Source organism: Anoplophora glabripennis, unplaced genomic scaffold, assembly GCF_000390285.2.
Source record: "Anoplophora glabripennis isolate ALB-LARVAE unplaced genomic scaffold, Agla_2.0 scaffold449, whole genome shotgun sequence".
NCBI lineage: Eukaryota > Metazoa > Arthropoda > Insecta > Coleoptera > Cerambycidae > Anoplophora > Anoplophora glabripennis.
In genome coordinates, this window is record NW_019416560.1 from 422,907 (window position 1) to 440,925 (window position 18,019).

The following is an 18,019-nucleotide window of genomic DNA, read 5'->3' on the forward strand; positions in this document are numbered from 1 at the left end:
TCAACTCAGTGCTGTAATTTTTCGACCACAACACAATCAAAAATTGGTACAGCGAAGAAGATAACTGTTCAATAAAGTTTAGAAAAAATTATAACTTTCTTGAGAGTTGATTATGCCTACTCAATCTTAGAGTATTTAAAACGAGATAAGACAGACTAATGTTTTATATGCCGCAGCATGTGAATATATCCTTAATACTATGGCCTCCAACCCATGATCACTTTTTTGAAAGATACAAAAATGCCATGGTATGGCTCACTGAAATAAAAATGTAATATCAAAAAATATTCTGTATTTAACAATATTTTTCTGTTATTTCCAATCTAACCGCTGGAAATCTACTTTCAGCAACAAATTCTTTATTTTCCCAATAAAACAATTTGTCAGAGATATAAAGGGTGTAACTTTAAATGCGGGTCATATTTATATGGAGGCTGCTTTAAACTTTTGAAAACACGTATCATAAGTTTGTTTTTTTCAAAACCCTTTGCGAAAAATGAATTTTTATTAAACCTTTTTTTTATAATTTTCATACTCAAACTAAAATAAATGTAATAAAATGAAGCATGGACATATTCGGCCATTGTCGTTTCATCAAATTAACGTTCGTCTTTGATTTTAGCCCACCTAACATTCTATTGTCACATACATCAAGTGGATTAATATTATGTAGTTCACCTAAACCATTGAGTGAAAAATTTCTCACTCAATGCCTAAACTAAGTCACTGTCAGAGGTCGTTAACACTTAAATTCATAAACTAAACAGTGTTTTACAAGAGTAACAAATAATTTTTATTAAAAACTTGAAATGTTTTTGAGCTTGAATTTAAAATACTAAGTCAATCTCGACTACCTATTTATACAAAAAAAAAAAATTATTTCAGATTCTGAGAAAAAATGACCCCCCACTTAAAGTTATACCATTTATAATATATTTTCTATATACAATGTTACATCAACATAAAATACTTGCAAAATAAAGTAAATAATAATTAGTTTTTCTGTTTATCACGTTTCATTTGGAATTTCTAAAAATAATATTTAAGTGACGGCATAATGTAACCTTCAACATGAAGAACTTTGAATTCATTTACATTATAGCCCAGTGGGTGGAGGCCACAGAAACAAGTAACTAGCAATATGGCTGATTTTTTTTGTAAGTACTTCAAAGTATGCAGATTAATGTAAGAAAAAGTTCATTGGTCTATTTCCCAAGGTCCAAAAAAATTTTGAAAAACATGTTGATTTTCGAAATTCTTTAATATTTTGGAACGAAATGAAGATGGAGAAAAATAAAAATACCACCTTATAGGGGAAGTTTTTTTCCAACAAAAAAGATACTTTGTACTTTTTTCGTCCGAGCTATGGTTTGGCCGGAAAAATTCAATAAACCAGATATGCATTCCGCGCGCGCGAAGCTCGGCCAGCCGCGTGAGAACCTATTTTTTGAAGTCCGGCCCTTATAAACTATTGCATAGTTATGGGCTATTAAATTAATAATTGTGATAGTCCATTTTCAGGTAGGAAGTCTAAACTTTTCAATGGTACGTTTAATTTTTTTTTCAAATAAAAGATCGAATAAAAAATTACGCATATACTATATACCTATTCGAATCGAAAACCGAGTGTCTCAATGACAAATATACTTAAACATAAGGATAGTCGGAAACATTTTTTTCAACGTCGGGAATTGTTATTTAGGTGACTTCTTTCACAAATAAAATTTCCGGGTAATGGATTTTATCTTTTTATTACGAAATACGAACCTTGTAATTATTTTAAAAATTTTAGGAATCTTGACTTTACGGCAAAATATATCCAGGGTCTAGCAAAAGTACCGGAACGGCAGAATAACTCGGAGGGAGAGCATTTTAGATGTTAAATGTTAAATACAAAAGTTTCAGGATTTCTCCCTGGCTATCCTATGGTGACCTTGACATTGACCTTGACTTTGAAGATCATTTCAAGGTCAAATGTGATTTTTCAAATGGGACCTTATACTTTTGACCCCAGAAATGAAGAGCGGAAAATTTTACGTTCAGATATGACATTGAGTGACCCCCTTCCTTTTGACCTTGGGGCCCCCCACAAGGTCAAACTGGGATTCTGGGCAAGGAAATAGCAGATAGATATAGAATAGCCTCCTTGGAGGCCAGTCAGACTGCGCAGGGGCCAGAACCCTTCGTAGGACTGCCCTTCAGCTGGGTTAAAACCATCATCAGGGACTAGGTCAACCAGGAGCACATGAACTGGTGGTGGGGAACCAGTGGTTGTAGTCAGTCTAAGGAGATGCTAGGACCCACACCAAACAAGGAGTAGGTTTTCTCTTTTCATTTCTAAGGTAAAAAGTATAGGGTCCCATTTGAAAAATCACATTTGACCTTGAAATGATCTTCACCATCGGATAGCCAGGGAGAAATCCTGAAACTTTTGTATTTAACATTTTTCTCTAAAATGCTCTCCTGCCGAGTTATTCTGCCATTCCTGTACTTTTGTTTGTTTGACCTTGTGGGGGCCCCAAGGTCAAAAGGGTCACTCAATGTCATATCTGAACGTAAAATGTTCCGCTCTTTTCATTTCGGGGGTCAAAAGTATAGGGTACCATTTGAAAAATCACATTTAACCTTGAAATGATCTTCAAGGTCAAGGTCAATGTCAAGGTCACCATAGGATAGCCAGGGAGAAATCCTGAAACTTTTGTATTTAACATTTTTCTCTAAAATGCTCTCCCGCCGAATTATTCTGCCAGTACTTTTGCTATACCCTGTATATTAGCCTCTGGAACTTTATTAAAACTAAACTAATTTTAAAATGTTGGGGGAAATACACAAATTAAGAATCTTTAAGTATAAATTAATTTGGTTATGAACGTTTTTCACCTTTAATCACTTTTAAAATAACAATTTTTCAGGTTCCTGGTGTAAATCTGCTTTGAACGTCTAATATAAAATTTGGTACTGTTACATTATGAAGACTAATATTCAAAGAATAGAATACCGTATACGTTAAAACAGGTATAAAATTCGGTGGGCACGGGCCGCCAGTTTTCATGAGAGTGTGCGTTGTGTCGGTGTGTGGGCGCCTGGCTGCGCAGTGCGCTCTCTTCAAATTTTTTCCTATGGTTTTGTAATAAAAATATGTACATAATTTTTTATAAACATTTCTTGAATTTTTTTAATTTTTTATTTTTTTGCATTGAATTAAGATCGAATATTCATTTCTACATATTAATGTATTCAATATTTAAGTGAAATTTGCCAATTCTTACGTTTGAAGAGTAAATTTATTGGCTTGTTTGCCCGCGGAAGATGACTTCATGACTTTAATAATTTTTTCCATAGAAACCATAGCTCGGACGAAAAAAGTGCAAAGTATGTTTTTGTTGAAAAAAACTTCTTCTACATGGCAGTATTTTTTATTTTTCTCTATCTTGATCCCAGTCCAAAATATTAAAGAATTTCGAAAATCAAAACTTTTTCAAAATTTTTTTGGACTTTGGGAAATTGATAGACCAGTGAACTTTTTCTTATATTAATCTACACTTTGAAGAACTTATAAAAAAAACAACCATATTCCTAATTACTTGTGCTTTTGGTGTAAATTTACTTCCACCGACTGGGCTATTAGCTATTCTCTCAGGTCTTATTACGTTACTAAAATAGCAATACCAACAACCATCAATAGTAGGGGCTAGTTCCTTTTTAGTGCAAATAGAATACACTGGATTTAATCACAACAAAACTCTTAGTCTACAGATGAATCGTATGAATCGTAAATTTCTGTAGATCAGAATCATAGAGATCAATTATGTATTTGATCTTACTAGAAAAATTGTTGTAATGCTCAAACTTAAAACACATTTCATTCCATATGGTAATTTAATAATTTTAACATTAAAATAAATATATATATTTTTTTCAATTTGAGGAGAAAAACATAATTGGCTTACCACTGGAAGTACCTTCTATTGCCATAAGTACCATCACAGTATCCATCTGGGTTACTTAACTGTACCCCAACAAATTGCTCGGTCTGCGAAACGACCGGTCCGACATACCTTACCCTTCCTCCTCGTACCCTCCCTTCCTGAGTTATAACTTTTACCCAGTGATCTGGCTTCAAATCCCTGGAAATTCGAGGTAGAAACGGTTGCCAACCGGGCGGTGGAACATTGTCACGTGAAGGCTCTGGGGCAGAGGCTCTTCTTGGAACAGACTTTGTGGCTTCACTAAAATGTGACAATGGAAAAAATTACAAGGCTTTTAATATTTCCTGAATACCATGTGTTAGGTACCTAACCGAATTTATACTAATAATAATAATTAACACAAAATTTTGTGAAACAGTAATGTCGTGTATACTTTTTGCAAAAATTTCTGCCATTGAACATTTTTCAAAATACAGCAATTATTTTTTAATTACGATTTATTAAAAAGCAAAAAGGTATCTTGTCTCTCACTATTTTTAAGTAAAATGTTTAGTTTTTGATAAAAATTAGTTCTTATGGATTCATTACACGTGTAACAATAAGTTTTTCAAAGTAATACAGAATAAAATATTTAATATTGAAAAGAAGAAAAATTGAGAGTAAAAGAAAAAATATATAATTGAAATACTGTTCTCAAACTTCAGCGCATTCCTCATATCACCTAATTAAGCCTTCAACTGCTCTCTTAATTATATTGAGGTTGTGTTTATTTTATACACCCTTTCTTTAATAAATCCCCAAACGAAATAATCCATGAAACTTAAATATAGCTGATAGCAATGGCCATAGCAATGAGGCTGATATCATTGTACGCGGGAGCGCAAATGGCTCCATCAGTCGTGCTGACTCCCAACTGTGCCATTCAAATGGCTACAGTAGGAAGTGACCTGCTATACTGCAGGTACTTGTTGCACGACTGCCACCCACAGAGGGCGAAGACAATGTTTTAATTGTCAGTGTTGCGAGAAACAACTACTCCGAGGGCTATATGCCCCTACCAGCATTGAATTATACTCGCAACACCTAGTGCAACAGCTAGGTTTGTTCGTCAGTTTATCCCACCAGGCACAGACCGGTTTCGGACTTATTAGTCCTCATCAGTGTGTCATAGGTGAGACAACCGAACCAGCTGTTTTGCGTCGTATCGTCACGACAAGGAAATACATTGTACGCGGGGAGAGCAAATGGCTCCATTTGTCGTGCTGACTCCCAACTGTGCTATTCAAATGACTGACTAACGACCCTAACTGTTGCACTAGTTGTTGCGAGTATAATTCAATGCCGGTAGGAACATATAGCCCTCGGAGTAGCTGTTCCTCGGAACACTGACAATTAAAAGAGGCTGATATCAGTTGCTGAATGTTTTATATCCAAAACGCACCCAATCCAGCAACATGAATAGTGCTCCATGACCCACTGTGAGCAGAAGCACCATCCATCTGAATCCACATATTCCTCATTAGAAATAATGGTAAGTCATGTATTTAAATCTCCTTCAACTGTGAATTTAACCTGTGAGGTAAATATTGGAACGGCAAGTTTCGTGATTGCTAACGCTTAAGCGGACATTACAGCTAAGCTCTTAGTAAGAAAGAGAGGTGAGAGTGAATGAGTGTTATGAGGATATTCTTGTGCTCATATTCATAAGTTGTGAAAATCTACAATGCCTCTTCTTTTTCAAAAAATGTATATCAAGTTTATGCATTTCCAGTGACCACTGTCAAAATTAAAATAATTTCTCAGAATCACTGAGAGGCAAATTTATAATGTATCACTCCAGATGGAAGCTGCATGAAAATTTTTGTAAATTTGTGTGATTCTTTAATACCACACAAGTTCACTTATACTTTGGCAAAAGAAATGGCAATATTGAACACCTTACTGTAATATAGAATATAGATTATCATTCCCCCTCAATTCGAGCAGTTTTCAACAAATTTGCAATTTTTTGTAATTATTTTTTTTACATGATACAATTTAGTTGACTACAGGTGTGTGTTTCATTATAAAAAAAAATAAAGTACCTATAAAATAAAGTCAATAATACATATACAAGTCATAATTACTTTCTTGTTTATCCAGATTCTTAAAGTGGGAAAAGAATGTCGTCTCTTAGAAACTTCAAAAATAGGAACGTTCACAACATTTACATTGTTATTTCTGTCTTATTTTATTAGCTTAATAATATGGCATTGCCAACAATGGCCAATAGTAGCGTCTAGTTGCTTACATGAAAATGCTGGGTTTAATCACAGCAAAACAACAATGCAAATATCTACCTTTTTGAGAGTGTCACAGTTGCTAAAAAAAAGTTCTAATGTGTAAACCTCCACAAATTCCATTATCACACATTTGATATCTCTTTTTTGGCTCAAAACAATAGAATGTCAAGAGATAGTAAAATATATATTGAATATTTTATGTAGAGATGGGAAAATTCCCAAACTATGAAAATTCCTGGAAAGTTTCCAATGAAAATTCCGGAAATTTTCCGAAAATTTCAAAAAATATTTTTTGGATTTGGTATTGTGTTCTACATACCATCAGCTTTCCAAAAAGACCAAATACTTATATACATTTTTATTTATATTGGTATAAATATTGGAAAAATATAAATTATGTATTAATCATCCGTTAGAAAAATTTACATGCTGAGGGTTACAATGCGTAAACACTATACAGTATACAATATTTATCTTTATTTTTTAACAAACAAATAGTAAATACATTAAATAATTATACTAGTTTTAAAATGTAATTGTACTTTGGTTCAACTATCAAAATTCATATTAAATTTGAAAAGAAGGCAATTTACGAGTCTTGTATTGCTCTCTATTATGTAGATTGTAGACTTAACAAAGATTAAAAGTATTCCGAATTAACCGAAAATGCGAAATTAACCAACGATTTTTTGTGTATGTTCATAGAAGTTAGAAGTAAAATTGGCTCCAAGTTTACAAATTGTTAGAAATATAATTTTTTCAGAGACTTTCCAGGGAAAATTTCTCAAGCTTCGATTATTTCTTCCCGGAAAATTTCCGTTTTGGAAACTTTCCGAGACGGAAAATTTCCCATTGCCCATCTCTAATTTTATGCAAATCTTTTGAAGGAAATGCTGTTGATTACCTGTAGGATGAGGCAACAATATCCCTTCCCGTCATAATGCAGTCGATTGACCTGCGAAGATAATTTTCGGCCTCCTCAACCAGACTGTCTGTAGAGTCTCCGCTGTCTACGGTCACCGTCCAATCACTCCTCAGCTCCGGCAAAGACCCATTAGCAAACTTCACTTTAGACGGAGTTTGCTTAATTATATTTCTCCGAGATGGAGAGACTGGAGCTGAACATCGCCTTGAAGGAGCAGGCGGTGACGGTAATGGGTACATGCTGCTGTACCGGGACTGGGTCTGACTGCCATCACTGGGAGAAGCAGCGGCGGCCCAAGTGAATTTTTGAGACTAAAAAAATGTTTAACTGCTCTGAAAAAAACCTAGCCTAACCTGAAACTTAATGAAAAATGTTATTAAACTTACAGTACATCCAGGGGAATATAAATCTGTAGTTCTAAGAAATTGTCCATACGTGGGTGCTGGACCTACTGGCTTTAAATTAGGTGGAAATAAATGGTCAGCTGAACGTGACAACTCTGGAACCATGCTGGTAAAACCTATGTCGGAGAGTAAAACCCTCCTTGCTTCTACGGTTTTCTCGGATAATCGGAGACGAGAACCGGGCATTGGAAACTTAGATGGAAGTGTTGTAAAATTTTCACCCAATCTCGCCTAAAAGATATTTTTATGACATTACTTTGGACATAGAATTTGTCTCTACCCTTACAATATTTCACCAACGCTTTCTATAACTAGAACATAGACGGAGGAATATCTCCTGAGTAGGCTACAGCTTCTGAAAGTTGTTTTTTGCAAATGTGTCTGAATGTGTATTGCTACTATTTTGGTGGATATGTGTAATAATTTTCAAATGCTTGAGAAAATAAATTTTGAACAATTTTACATTAAAAATACACTCATGTCCAAATGGAGATTGTTGATACTGACACTTCACAATTAATAAATTTTTCTTTTTTTACAATCATTAGGTCACAAGAAGCCACAATAAAATCATTAGACAAAACAAATAATAATTGTGTTTTACGACTTAAGCTTGATTTAAATAATTAAACGTCTTTCTTAATAGAGATTAAAATTTTAGATATAGTTAAAACAATTTCTACCAGATTAAAAATTATATTTCTACAAAAAAATTTAAATTTTGGTATTTGCTTACCGAATATTAAAAGGTAGGTAGTCAATCATATTATCATGTGATGATAAAATTAACAAATAATATTTAATTGCAAAAGAAAACCTAATTTATATTTCATTATTATGGTTGATCCTCCAACCAAATGGTCAATGGTGAACGCTTACGAAAGACAATGGAGGCTAGCCTCCGCTGTTCAATTAAAAAGTCATATGAATCTAGCATGATGAAGCCACAATGAAGCAAACTGGGGGGTGGCCCTTATGTATAAGGCATTAAAGGCCTCCAGAGGAATTACAGAAGAGTGTAACCTATGTATTTTTGGTGGCAAATATGTAAATAGATTTGTTGGTCCATATTAAGCACAAATTTTTTATTAAAGATTAGTTTTTACAACATAAATTCAATAAATTCCCACATAAAATTATTAATACTCAAGTTTTCTATGACCTGTCATCAATTCAAATGGTTTACAATTTAGAACAGGTATTTTTGTGACATGTACTTAATTTTGTACGCAATCTCTCATAATATTACACAATCACAAGATCACCTTTTTACTATAAAACTCTGAAATTTCTAATATTAGGTCAAATAATGGAACAGTTACAGTGAAATTTAGTCACAACTCCTCCAGATTGGAATACTTCTGTTTAAAATTTAAAAATTATATTTAACCACTAGATTTGCAACTTAATGATTTCATTATTTTATCTAGAACACTAGTGAAACTATAAGAAAAATAAACAACATTCGGGGACTCACATTTAAGAGATATTTCCTGCTTATATTCATATATACTTATTATCTTGTTTTAAGTCGTAGAATTTGATGACGAAATATTGCGGGCTAATTTCGGGAAACCCTGCATTTTTTATGTAACAAATTTTATAATATACCTTATTTGCTAAACTACTCTCAGACCTCCAAGACGACCCAGGGAGAGCTGATATGTCTGTCTGGGCTCCAGATTCCTTTCTTATTGCATTTGAATGAGTTAATATCGGCCTGCTTTTTCTGCCCACGGTAAGCCCTTTTGAAAGGGCTTCTCTGAAATTATCAATAACTCAACAAAAATACGTTTTGCTGATTTATGAAGTAAGTATGAAGTTGAATGAAATTTAGAAATGAAAAGTAGATAACGAAAATAATATTTATTTAAAAAAAATTAAAGAACTTTCTGGATTACAGATGTTTCTATTATAGACTAGGATTAACTATACAATATGTCTCTGAATAAGTGGTAACATGTTGTGAAACTCATCAATATAGTAGAAAAAAATTAATTTACATCTAAAAGCGGCCTTAGACCCCTTATGGAAATTTGTCTTTGCCAAAAATAATTCTAATAACGACAAAACAAGACTTATTTTCTCTAAAAACCTCTGAGAAAGTCTTTCTAAGTCTTTTAAACGTTTGACAGACTTATAAAGACTTTCTCAGAGAAAGTTGGTTTTCAATTTCCATAAGAGATTCTATAAGAAATGAAATGAACATCAGAGCAGACCTAGAAGTTCTAATAAGTTCAGAGCCTAGCCCAAGAACAACACAAGCAGGTCAAAGATTTACAGTTAAGGCTAACGGAAGTAAAAGGTAATTCTGCAACTGCAACGACCAAGTAAAAGCCTTAAAACCACTATAACTGGAAGCAGTTATTTTCTTTTATTAAATGAGGATCGATAAGCCAATAACTATCATTTTTATTAAAAATTTTCTTGAACCATTATTTCACATCAAAGACTTGGAATTTCTTGGGACCTTGGTTCTTTATAAATAAAATCACTATTTATCCATGGACGTTTCGCTCTAGATCAAGAGCTTTATCAACATTTATTTTTTTCCACATTTAGTTCAAATTATAAACATCAATCCAAACAACCAAAAATACTTCATATGTGGAGACAAATTTATTAACACTATCACCTACTTTAATTTCTGTTAACCCCAGTGGCGGATAAAGAGTTTAAGAGGGCCCAAACACATAGCAGATCATGTATAGTACAAGATCCCGACTTAGATCGACCTTCATCCATCGAGTTTTCTAATGAAATTTGAATTTTGATAATGTAATCCTAATCCTAATAAAAAACTGTGGAAGACAAAATAGGTTTTTCAGTTCCTTAAAAAAAGTCATATTATAAAGCAACATAAAAAAAAATTACTAGACACTTTAAACCTCCAAATAAGGCCAAACCTAAGGTAAGTACCTAGATAGAAAAAGAAAGGTTTGTAACTGTTACTGCAGGATTCCAATTTTTCACACAAATTGTCTTCTTTTATTTTTAACTTATATTAAACTAAACAATTAAGGTAAACTAAAAATGAATATCTGCCCTTGGACTACCCGTACCCATACTCCACTATTACAATTTTATCACAAGTCAATTGCAGCTTTAAAAATAATGTATGTGTACCAAAAATAATAACAATCGGTTTATGTAAATAACTGGTTCTATTTTCAAGAAGCAAACATAGCACCCTTAATGTGCATTTCCGGACAAATTTTTATGGGAACTTATTTTACTATTTTGACGAGTTTTATATGCTGTTAAAATTTGTTACACCTATACAGGCAAACCCTGTATGTATACATATTGTATATTATATTATAAAATTATTTTTCAGTGAATTGCATATTTTAGAAACTACATATGTTTGATTGATAGTAAATTAAAAGAAATCAAATATAAAATAAGTAATTTATTCCTCTACCTGTGCAAAAGGGGCCTGTACTGTAGAGGATTAGGGCAAGTATTCCTTCTGCCAGCAACATATTCAACATCATGTATACCACATTTGGAAATATCAGTCTCCACGATGCGTATTCTGTCATCAAACCTATCGAAACTTTCATCTTTTTCTAAAGACTTATTCTCAAAACTAGAATCTTGCAAAGAATAATAGCTTTTTAAACTTTTTTCTTGATTTATAGAGTTATCCGATTTTGAATCATATATCTGAGAGTTACCACGTTTCATTTCAAGGGATTGAAAATTTGTATTTTCCTGATTTTCATTTTCAAAATTATCGTTAAACACGTCATCGTCAAGTTCTCTATCAGAAGCATCGAGATGATCCACATCACTCAATGGAAGCTGCAAGATATTAGATGCCTCTTGCACACTATCTCCAGCATCGATTGAAACGAGCTGTTCCTTAAAATCTGAATCTTTGGTGTCGTCAGTAGTAAATATCAGTTCTATATCATCTACCTCTTCCGCTTGCTCTAAATCATTTTGTGGACTTTGAGGTTCTTCAGGTATTGAAGTATTCTCATTTATATCATTTTCTGTTTGTTTTTTTGCATCTTCTTTCTTATCGCTCATGCTGGTATCTTGATTAATATCGAAATTAAATTCTCGATTGATGTGACTGGATAAATTTGAAAAGCTGAAAGTTTTAGAAAAAGATAGTTTTCTTGAACTCTCTAACGGTGATTTTAATATAGTTAAACTTTCCAAAGATCTAGATATTTTTTTAGTACTGATCGATTCGGTTTTGATAGAAATTTTTGCTTCAATTTTACGTTTACCCTTTTTCGGACTTTGTTTAGGAGAAATGATAGTCACTTTTTTCTTTTGCAATTGATCAAAAACAGGGCTTATATTTTCCGTATTTTCTAATTGTTGCAAATCTTCAGCAGAATACCGCGGACGAATTTCTTCTGTGTTTCCTTTAAAGTATAATATAAAAGATTACATATCCTGCTTTAAAACTACAAATACATATTTAATTTTTCCAGTGAATTTAAAAATTTTTAGGTACATATCAGAACCTACTACATAAAAATAAGTGCTTACAATTTACATACAAAATTGTTGTAACATTGAACTACTGGTATATATATAAAGAAAAAATATACCTATGAAGAAACTAATATATATTCAATGAAAATATATTTAAAAAACTTACCTTTTATTGGTTCAATGTTTGTGCTATCAGTTTTTTCATTTTCAGTTTCAATAGCTTTATCAGACTTTCCCCCATTCCAATTTATTAATTTCCTTCTCAAAACATGGTTTTCCAAAGACAAAGTTCTCAAAGCTTCTTGTACTGTGTCTACAGGCCAAGCTTTTGATTTTAATTCAAGAATTTCACTTTTGCTTTCTTCTAAAGCTGCTCTAAGGGCTACGACAGTTTGATGTAAAGCTCTTATGGTCTCTAAACCTGGTCCTCTTCCTTCTCCATGATCCATTTTAATTCAAAATCATCCATGCTGCTTTGTTTCCTTAACTTGTATTATTAATGTTTATATCAATTATTATGCTGTTCTCTATATTCTCTTTTCATTAAAGGATTTAATTCTTATTAATTTTATTTTCTGGTAGTCATTATTCATATTTAGTGAACCTTTAAAACAGCATTTATAGCTCCTAGTAACCAAGTACACAAATTAATTACCTCTTTCCTTTAAACACTGAAATTGATACAACAATTAAGAAAATCGGAAAAATTTCCAAACATTACAATCAATACTCACAATTTTGTACAACCCCGGGAATTAGGATTTAAGCTCAGACGTACGTCCAAAGTACGTCAGAACTCAGAATACTGCTTTTTTCAATCCAATCCAATCCAATTCAATAATTCATTATTTTAAGTAGGTATGTGCGTCCAATTCAATGTTTTTATAATCATATTAAATCTCAAATTTATACATACGTTTATTCTAAAGTTATCACAAAATAGAAGATATTAATTTATTTCAGCTGGAGCTGTATTAGGTACACTTCGACTTCTACAGTCAAATAAATTATTTTCTTACATCACAGATGTTTTCAATTAAATAATAATTAAGAGTAATAAATACATCCTTTTGACTTGTATGACTTATCTGTTCTAAAATTAACTTGATTTACATCAGTTCTTTTACTTCGTTGCATGAACAAGAACCAATTTATGCCCTCATTAAAAATGTGTCTTTGTATTGCACTTATAAGTAAATAACATTAAAATAATATGTAATTAAAAAAACAACAAAATTAAAAATAGAAGTATGGATAGATTGAAAAAAATCTCATACGAAGATTTCTCATCCAAAAATAACACAAATATATTTCCTTTCAAGTTTCAACATTGGTCAAAACAGCTCCGAAACGACTAGCAATATTGTAAAGTACCTTATACCACCTATATGGGAATATGGGTAGTTTTGCTGTTAAAAAGGTATTAGTAGCCAGTATAGGCGCTTTGTGGGATCTCCTTCTATCCTGGATTGGCTGATCGGTAAGGTGAGGGGCCAGCAAATGTAAAAATAAAAATGTTATTCTCGTTTCTTGGTAGTTCAGGATTTGTCACCTTTCGATTTAGCAAAAATACTAAAAAATAGTAACTATTAGTAGTTAATAGCAACTTAGAGTTACTCTGAACTGATATTAGTTGCTAAAAGGTGCTTTAGGCTTTAGATTACCAAGGAACATCTTGATTTCCTCGATGTCTTGAGCACGGTAATCTATGGTCCTGAGGCACAGAATTACAGAATTTTATATATTTGACGTCTATGGTTTGGTTTTAAAAAATATAAAAAATAAAACAAATTAAAATTTAAAATTAGGTTAGTTTTTGCTAGTAAGATAAGAAAAAATGTTATCCTATAGTATACTAAAGCGACTTAATAAAGAAATTAAGCTATTGGTTAGATATAAAAATCCACCGGACCATTGGGTTCGTAATAAAAGTATTTTATAATTAAGCAAAATAGTGAAATATTAAATATTGTATATTTGCAGTCTGTATTAAGGAAGAAAATACACCCAGTAGATAAAGCACTCAACCATTTTGATGACTTCTATAAACAAGTGTTTGATAAACAATGGTTAACAATAAGAAAGGGTTTATTGGGCACTCAAAAATACGTAGCTATAATAAATAATTACGGCGATAGCGAAGAAGCCATGAGAAAATTAGAACTTGGGGGTGCTATAAACATGAGAACTTTATTTAACCTAGAAAAAGGTTATATTCAAGAAAAGTTAGAGAAGAGGATGCAAAAGTCAAGATTACAACAAATATTTGATGTGGATGAAATGATTGAGAAAGTAGTAGAAAACAATACCAAAAATGAAATAACAAATGCAGAAGTTCATAAAAAACAATTTTCTTTAGACAGTAGTTTGCAAAATGCAGAGTATGACACACGGCGTCTAGTAGATTCAAAAAATGCACTTTCTGCTGAAATTCTGTATGAATTTGTACCTGCAACTAAAATAAAGGGAAAAGAGGATTTTATACCTGAGTCAAGTCATTACAAACTATACGACAATGAATCACAATTTGCTGTCAGCATAGAAAAAGAATATGATGTACATTTTCCCGAGTTTTTAAATATATATTGCTACGAAGCTGAAAGCAAAAATGATTTTGAATCCCCCAAAAAAGGCAGCACCGGTGTGTTAAACTATTATCTAATGGATGGAGGTTCTGTTCTACCAGTTTTGGCCCTGGATCTTGAGCCTGGAAGTAAAATGCTGGATATGTGTGCAGCTCCAGGCGGCAAAAGCTTATTGGCTCTTCAAACCCTTTACCCTGATTGTATCGTTTCAAATGATATATCATATTCACGGCTAAATAGAATTGAAAATGTATACAAACAGTTTTTATATGATTTTAAGGAAAAGTGGTTAAGTACTGAGCATATAAAATTAACTAATCGTGATGGCCGGATAATTGTAGAGGATAATTTTGATAGAATTTTGGTAAATTAATTTTTATATAATACTATCTTAATGATAACCTTTTAGTTTACATTTTGAAAATTTTATTAAATTTAATATGAGAAGTTGAATATTTTTGACTGTTATAGACATATAGTATTTGCGGAGTTCCAGACAACAAATTTACATAAAACAGCAGCAACTAGTATAGTATGAGGTATTGCTAATTTACATTCATTGAAATGTCTATGATAGAAATAATAATATGAGCTATTTTGTGGTAATATAATAAGTGAAAACAATACCTACCTATAATATGATGCATGTATAGGATTGCCATATTTGGCTAAGGTATCGTTAGGACAGTGTAGTGGAGGAGAGAAACAATGAGTGAAATTTTGTTAGTAATATTATATTATACTTTCAGAAACATAACATATTGTATAAATAACAATAATGTTTTAACTTATAGTTGCGGAAAAGAAGAAGTACTTGGTTGATAATATTTCTCAGATGATTTTTACCTTTTTTAGCAATTCATTTTGTCCTTTTGCTTACCGATAAAATTCTGTACATGTCACTTGACATTGTAAAATTGCTTCCATAGTTTCTGGAAGTAACCAATTCCTTTCATAAACAAATATTCGGTATTCTTCAAAAAATAAAGCCTTCTTTCTTCAACAGAACCTTTAAACTTCCAATCTCTGAAGAAAGACCGATCTCTAAAAAGTTCTTTAGACACACAAATTGCTGAAAGCGCAGGCCACGGAGTATTATTTAGGCAATTGATCAGGACTGAATGGTTTTGTCGGGATGTCAGGACAAAGTAGCCAATAACAGTAACAGTCCCGATATATCGGGACGTGTACGGCAACCACATGCACGTCCATAAATAAAATAATTTATCCATTGGCTACCTACTCAAATATGAATTTATACAAAATTAAACACTCACTCTTCTGAAATCTTTCTCTGAATCTGAATATATCTAGTATGATTTCTGAAAATGTTTTTTTCAAATATCCTTAAAACGTCTTAAGTACCTGTCCTTTATAAAATTAAATAATGGTTATGAATCAGAATCAATTCTGGAGCAAGTAAAACTAGGATACTTAGATGAAATTTTGCCCCATATTTCTCAGAATGACATCTTTGGTGACATTTCTATATATTTAAAGCCGGAACATTAAAATTCTTTACCATAAAAATGTTCTTTCGTTATTGTTTAGTCAATTGAGGCCTTTTTGTCTAAAAAAAAGTCCCAAGTTAGTCATAAATAAGATGTCACACTATGAAATATGAATCAAAACTCATGGTTATGTGAGCTTATTCCTTATTTTAGGAAGTTCTATCACCAGGTAAAGTTTGGTCTATGCAATTTGGGATACCTTATAGAATAGATTAAATATGAAACTATTTATATTTTAGGTTGATGTTCCATGTACGACGGATAGACATTCATTACATGAAAATGATAATAATATTTTTAAACCGTCAAGAATTAAAGAGCGGTTACAGATACCGGAACTTCAGCGGCAACTATTATTTAATGCTTTAAAATTGGTTAAGAAAGGTGGTATAGTTGTCTACTCAACATGTTCACTGAGTCCAATTCAGAATGATGGAGTTGTACACATGGCATTAAAACAGATCTGGGAGGAGACTAACATGGAAATTGTTGTCAAGTAAATTTTGATATATGTAATTAGTTCTGCATATTTATTTATCAACGTTTTAGGGATTTAACACCAGCACTCCAACAGACGACAAATGTCTTTAAAATGGCTGATAAGAAACTTTTGAAATATGGACATTTAGTGTTGCCTAATTTAGCTCAGAATTATGGTCCAACGTATTTTTGTAAATTGCAAAAAATAAAGTAATTTTACAAGTTTTATACACTAAGAACAATAAAATGTAAATATGTACAGCTTTTTCTTATTTAATTATACTCTATTTATTTCTTATCCAATTACAGGATAAAGTAAAACAGAAAACCTAAATTTAAAAAGAAAATAGACAAACTAATGTTAGATATAAAAATATAAGTACAACAGAAAATAGAACAATTAAAATATAAAATCCAGATAAAAAAACTTAAGGATAAACAATAACAGACAAATAAAACAAATAAGCTAACTAACATATACAAGATAAGGATTACATTTGCTAAACAAACAATTTTTTTATGTTATTTATAAAAAGAAAAATATTTCAAATCGATCTGCTTACTTCTGATAATTGGAAATCATTTGATATAGACGAAGCAAAGTGAACTCTAGAATTAAGTCTAGGAACATGATATAAAATGCAAGGAGTCTGCATTTAGTGTTATTTATAATTTTAAAAAGGAATATAGAAAACATATAATTCGCCTATGACAGCGACTATTACAGTTAAAACAAGGAAGCAATAATTCTTGAGATGTACCATGAGGAAGATACCATAACTAATAAAATTAATAATCTTTAAAAATCTCCGTTCTACTTTCTCTAATTGAATATTATGTACATAGGAGGTAATAAAATCAAGCAAATTTTGATAACTATATTGATATCAGAAAATTCTAATATTAGAGTTTTTATCAGGTACTGTACAGTGTGTTCCACTTAAAGTCGTTACACCTCCATATTTAGAATGACGTTGGCCATTTTCCAAAATTATCTTTTTATGCGATAGTACTCACAAAGGCCTACTCTTTGATATTATATTTTTTGAAATGTGATCATTTCTACAGCAGTATCAGTAAGAAAAGACCCTCAAAAATAAAAAAAACATATTAAGTAGATATTTTTTTAAGAAAGAAATGGATAGCATTTTCGATTTGATCACACCTCAACACTCAAACACAAAGTGTCATTATTATAGCTTTTACAGTGTTCACAGATAGGTGCAAACTTCGAAAAATTCCACTCATTGCAAATTTTCCTGTATTAACTGGAAAATCCCCTCCTGGGAGCTGTATGACCTTGTCGCTGGTGGAGGGGCTTAAGTAGCTACAGTGAACCCAAGAGCTAAACCGGCGGGAGTTTTATACTCCTGGCAGGGTCACCCAAGCCGGAAAGGTCGAGGGAGAGTAGTGAAAACTAAGAAACAGCTCAGCTACCCAAGCCA

General features: G+C 32.0%; 2 protein-coding genes across 4 annotated transcripts; one reads left to right on the forward strand and one right to left on the reverse strand.

Annotated features, from left to right (window-relative positions):
• Positions 1-172: 172 nt before the first annotated feature.
• Positions 173-12,959, reverse strand: LOC108909562. 3 transcript variants are annotated; one of them, XM_018713940.1, is made up of 8 exons: positions 12,733-12,959; positions 12,165-12,669; positions 10,965-11,925; positions 9,152-9,302; positions 7,523-7,771; positions 7,116-7,447; positions 3,951-4,229; positions 173-258 (listed from the first exon to the last, which is right to left on the reverse strand). In XM_018713940.1, exons 2-8 carry the CDS (start codon positions 12,445-12,447, stop codon positions 198-200), a joined length of 2,316 nt encoding a protein of 771 aa, XP_018569456.1. In that variant the 5' UTR covers positions 12,448-12,669; positions 12,733-12,959; the 3' UTR covers positions 173-197. The 3 variants fall into 3 exon arrangements, with proteins under 3 accessions (XP_018569456.1, XP_018569458.1, XP_018569457.1); XM_018713942.1 differs by having other exon boundaries at positions 12,165-12,602; positions 12,654-12,959; XM_018713941.1 differs by having other exon boundaries at positions 12,165-12,959.
• Positions 12,960-13,826: 867 nt separating this feature from the next.
• On the forward strand, positions 13,827-16,833 carry LOC108909559 (5-methylcytosine rRNA methyltransferase NSUN4). The gene is made up of 4 exons (XM_018713936.1): positions 13,827-13,916; positions 13,982-14,947; positions 16,334-16,590; positions 16,644-16,833. The coding sequence occupies exons 1-4, from the start codon at positions 13,836-13,838 to the stop codon at positions 16,786-16,788; spliced, it is 1,449 nt and encodes a 482-aa protein (XP_018569452.1). The 5' UTR covers positions 13,827-13,835; the 3' UTR covers positions 16,789-16,833.
• The last annotated feature ends 1,186 nt before the right edge of the window (positions 16,834-18,019 follow it).

Bases quoted from the DNA above. Each gene is read 5' to 3' on its own strand.
- LOC108909562 (XM_018713940.1), bottom strand. From the start codon at position 12,447: ATGGATCATGGAGAAGGAAGAGGACCAGGTTTAGAGACCATAAGAGCT. The intron at 7,448-7,522 runs GTAAGTTTAATA...ACATTTTTTTAG, and splicing joins TATATTCCCCTGGATGTACT to TCTCAAAAATTCACTTGGGC. The intron at 259-3,950 runs GTAAGCCAATTA...TTTTTATTTCAG, and splicing joins AATAGAAGGTACTTCCAGTG to TGAGCCATACCATGGCATTT.
- LOC108909559 (XM_018713936.1), top strand. From the start codon at position 13,836: ATGTTATCCTATAGTATACTAAAGCGACTTAATAAAGAAATTAAGCTA. The intron at 14,948-16,333 runs GTAAATTAATTT...TTTATATTTTAG, and splicing joins ATAATTTTGATAGAATTTTG to GTTGATGTTCCATGTACGAC. The intron at 16,591-16,643 runs GTAAATTTTGAT...TCAACGTTTTAG, and splicing joins AACATGGAAATTGTTGTCAA to GGATTTAACACCAGCACTCC.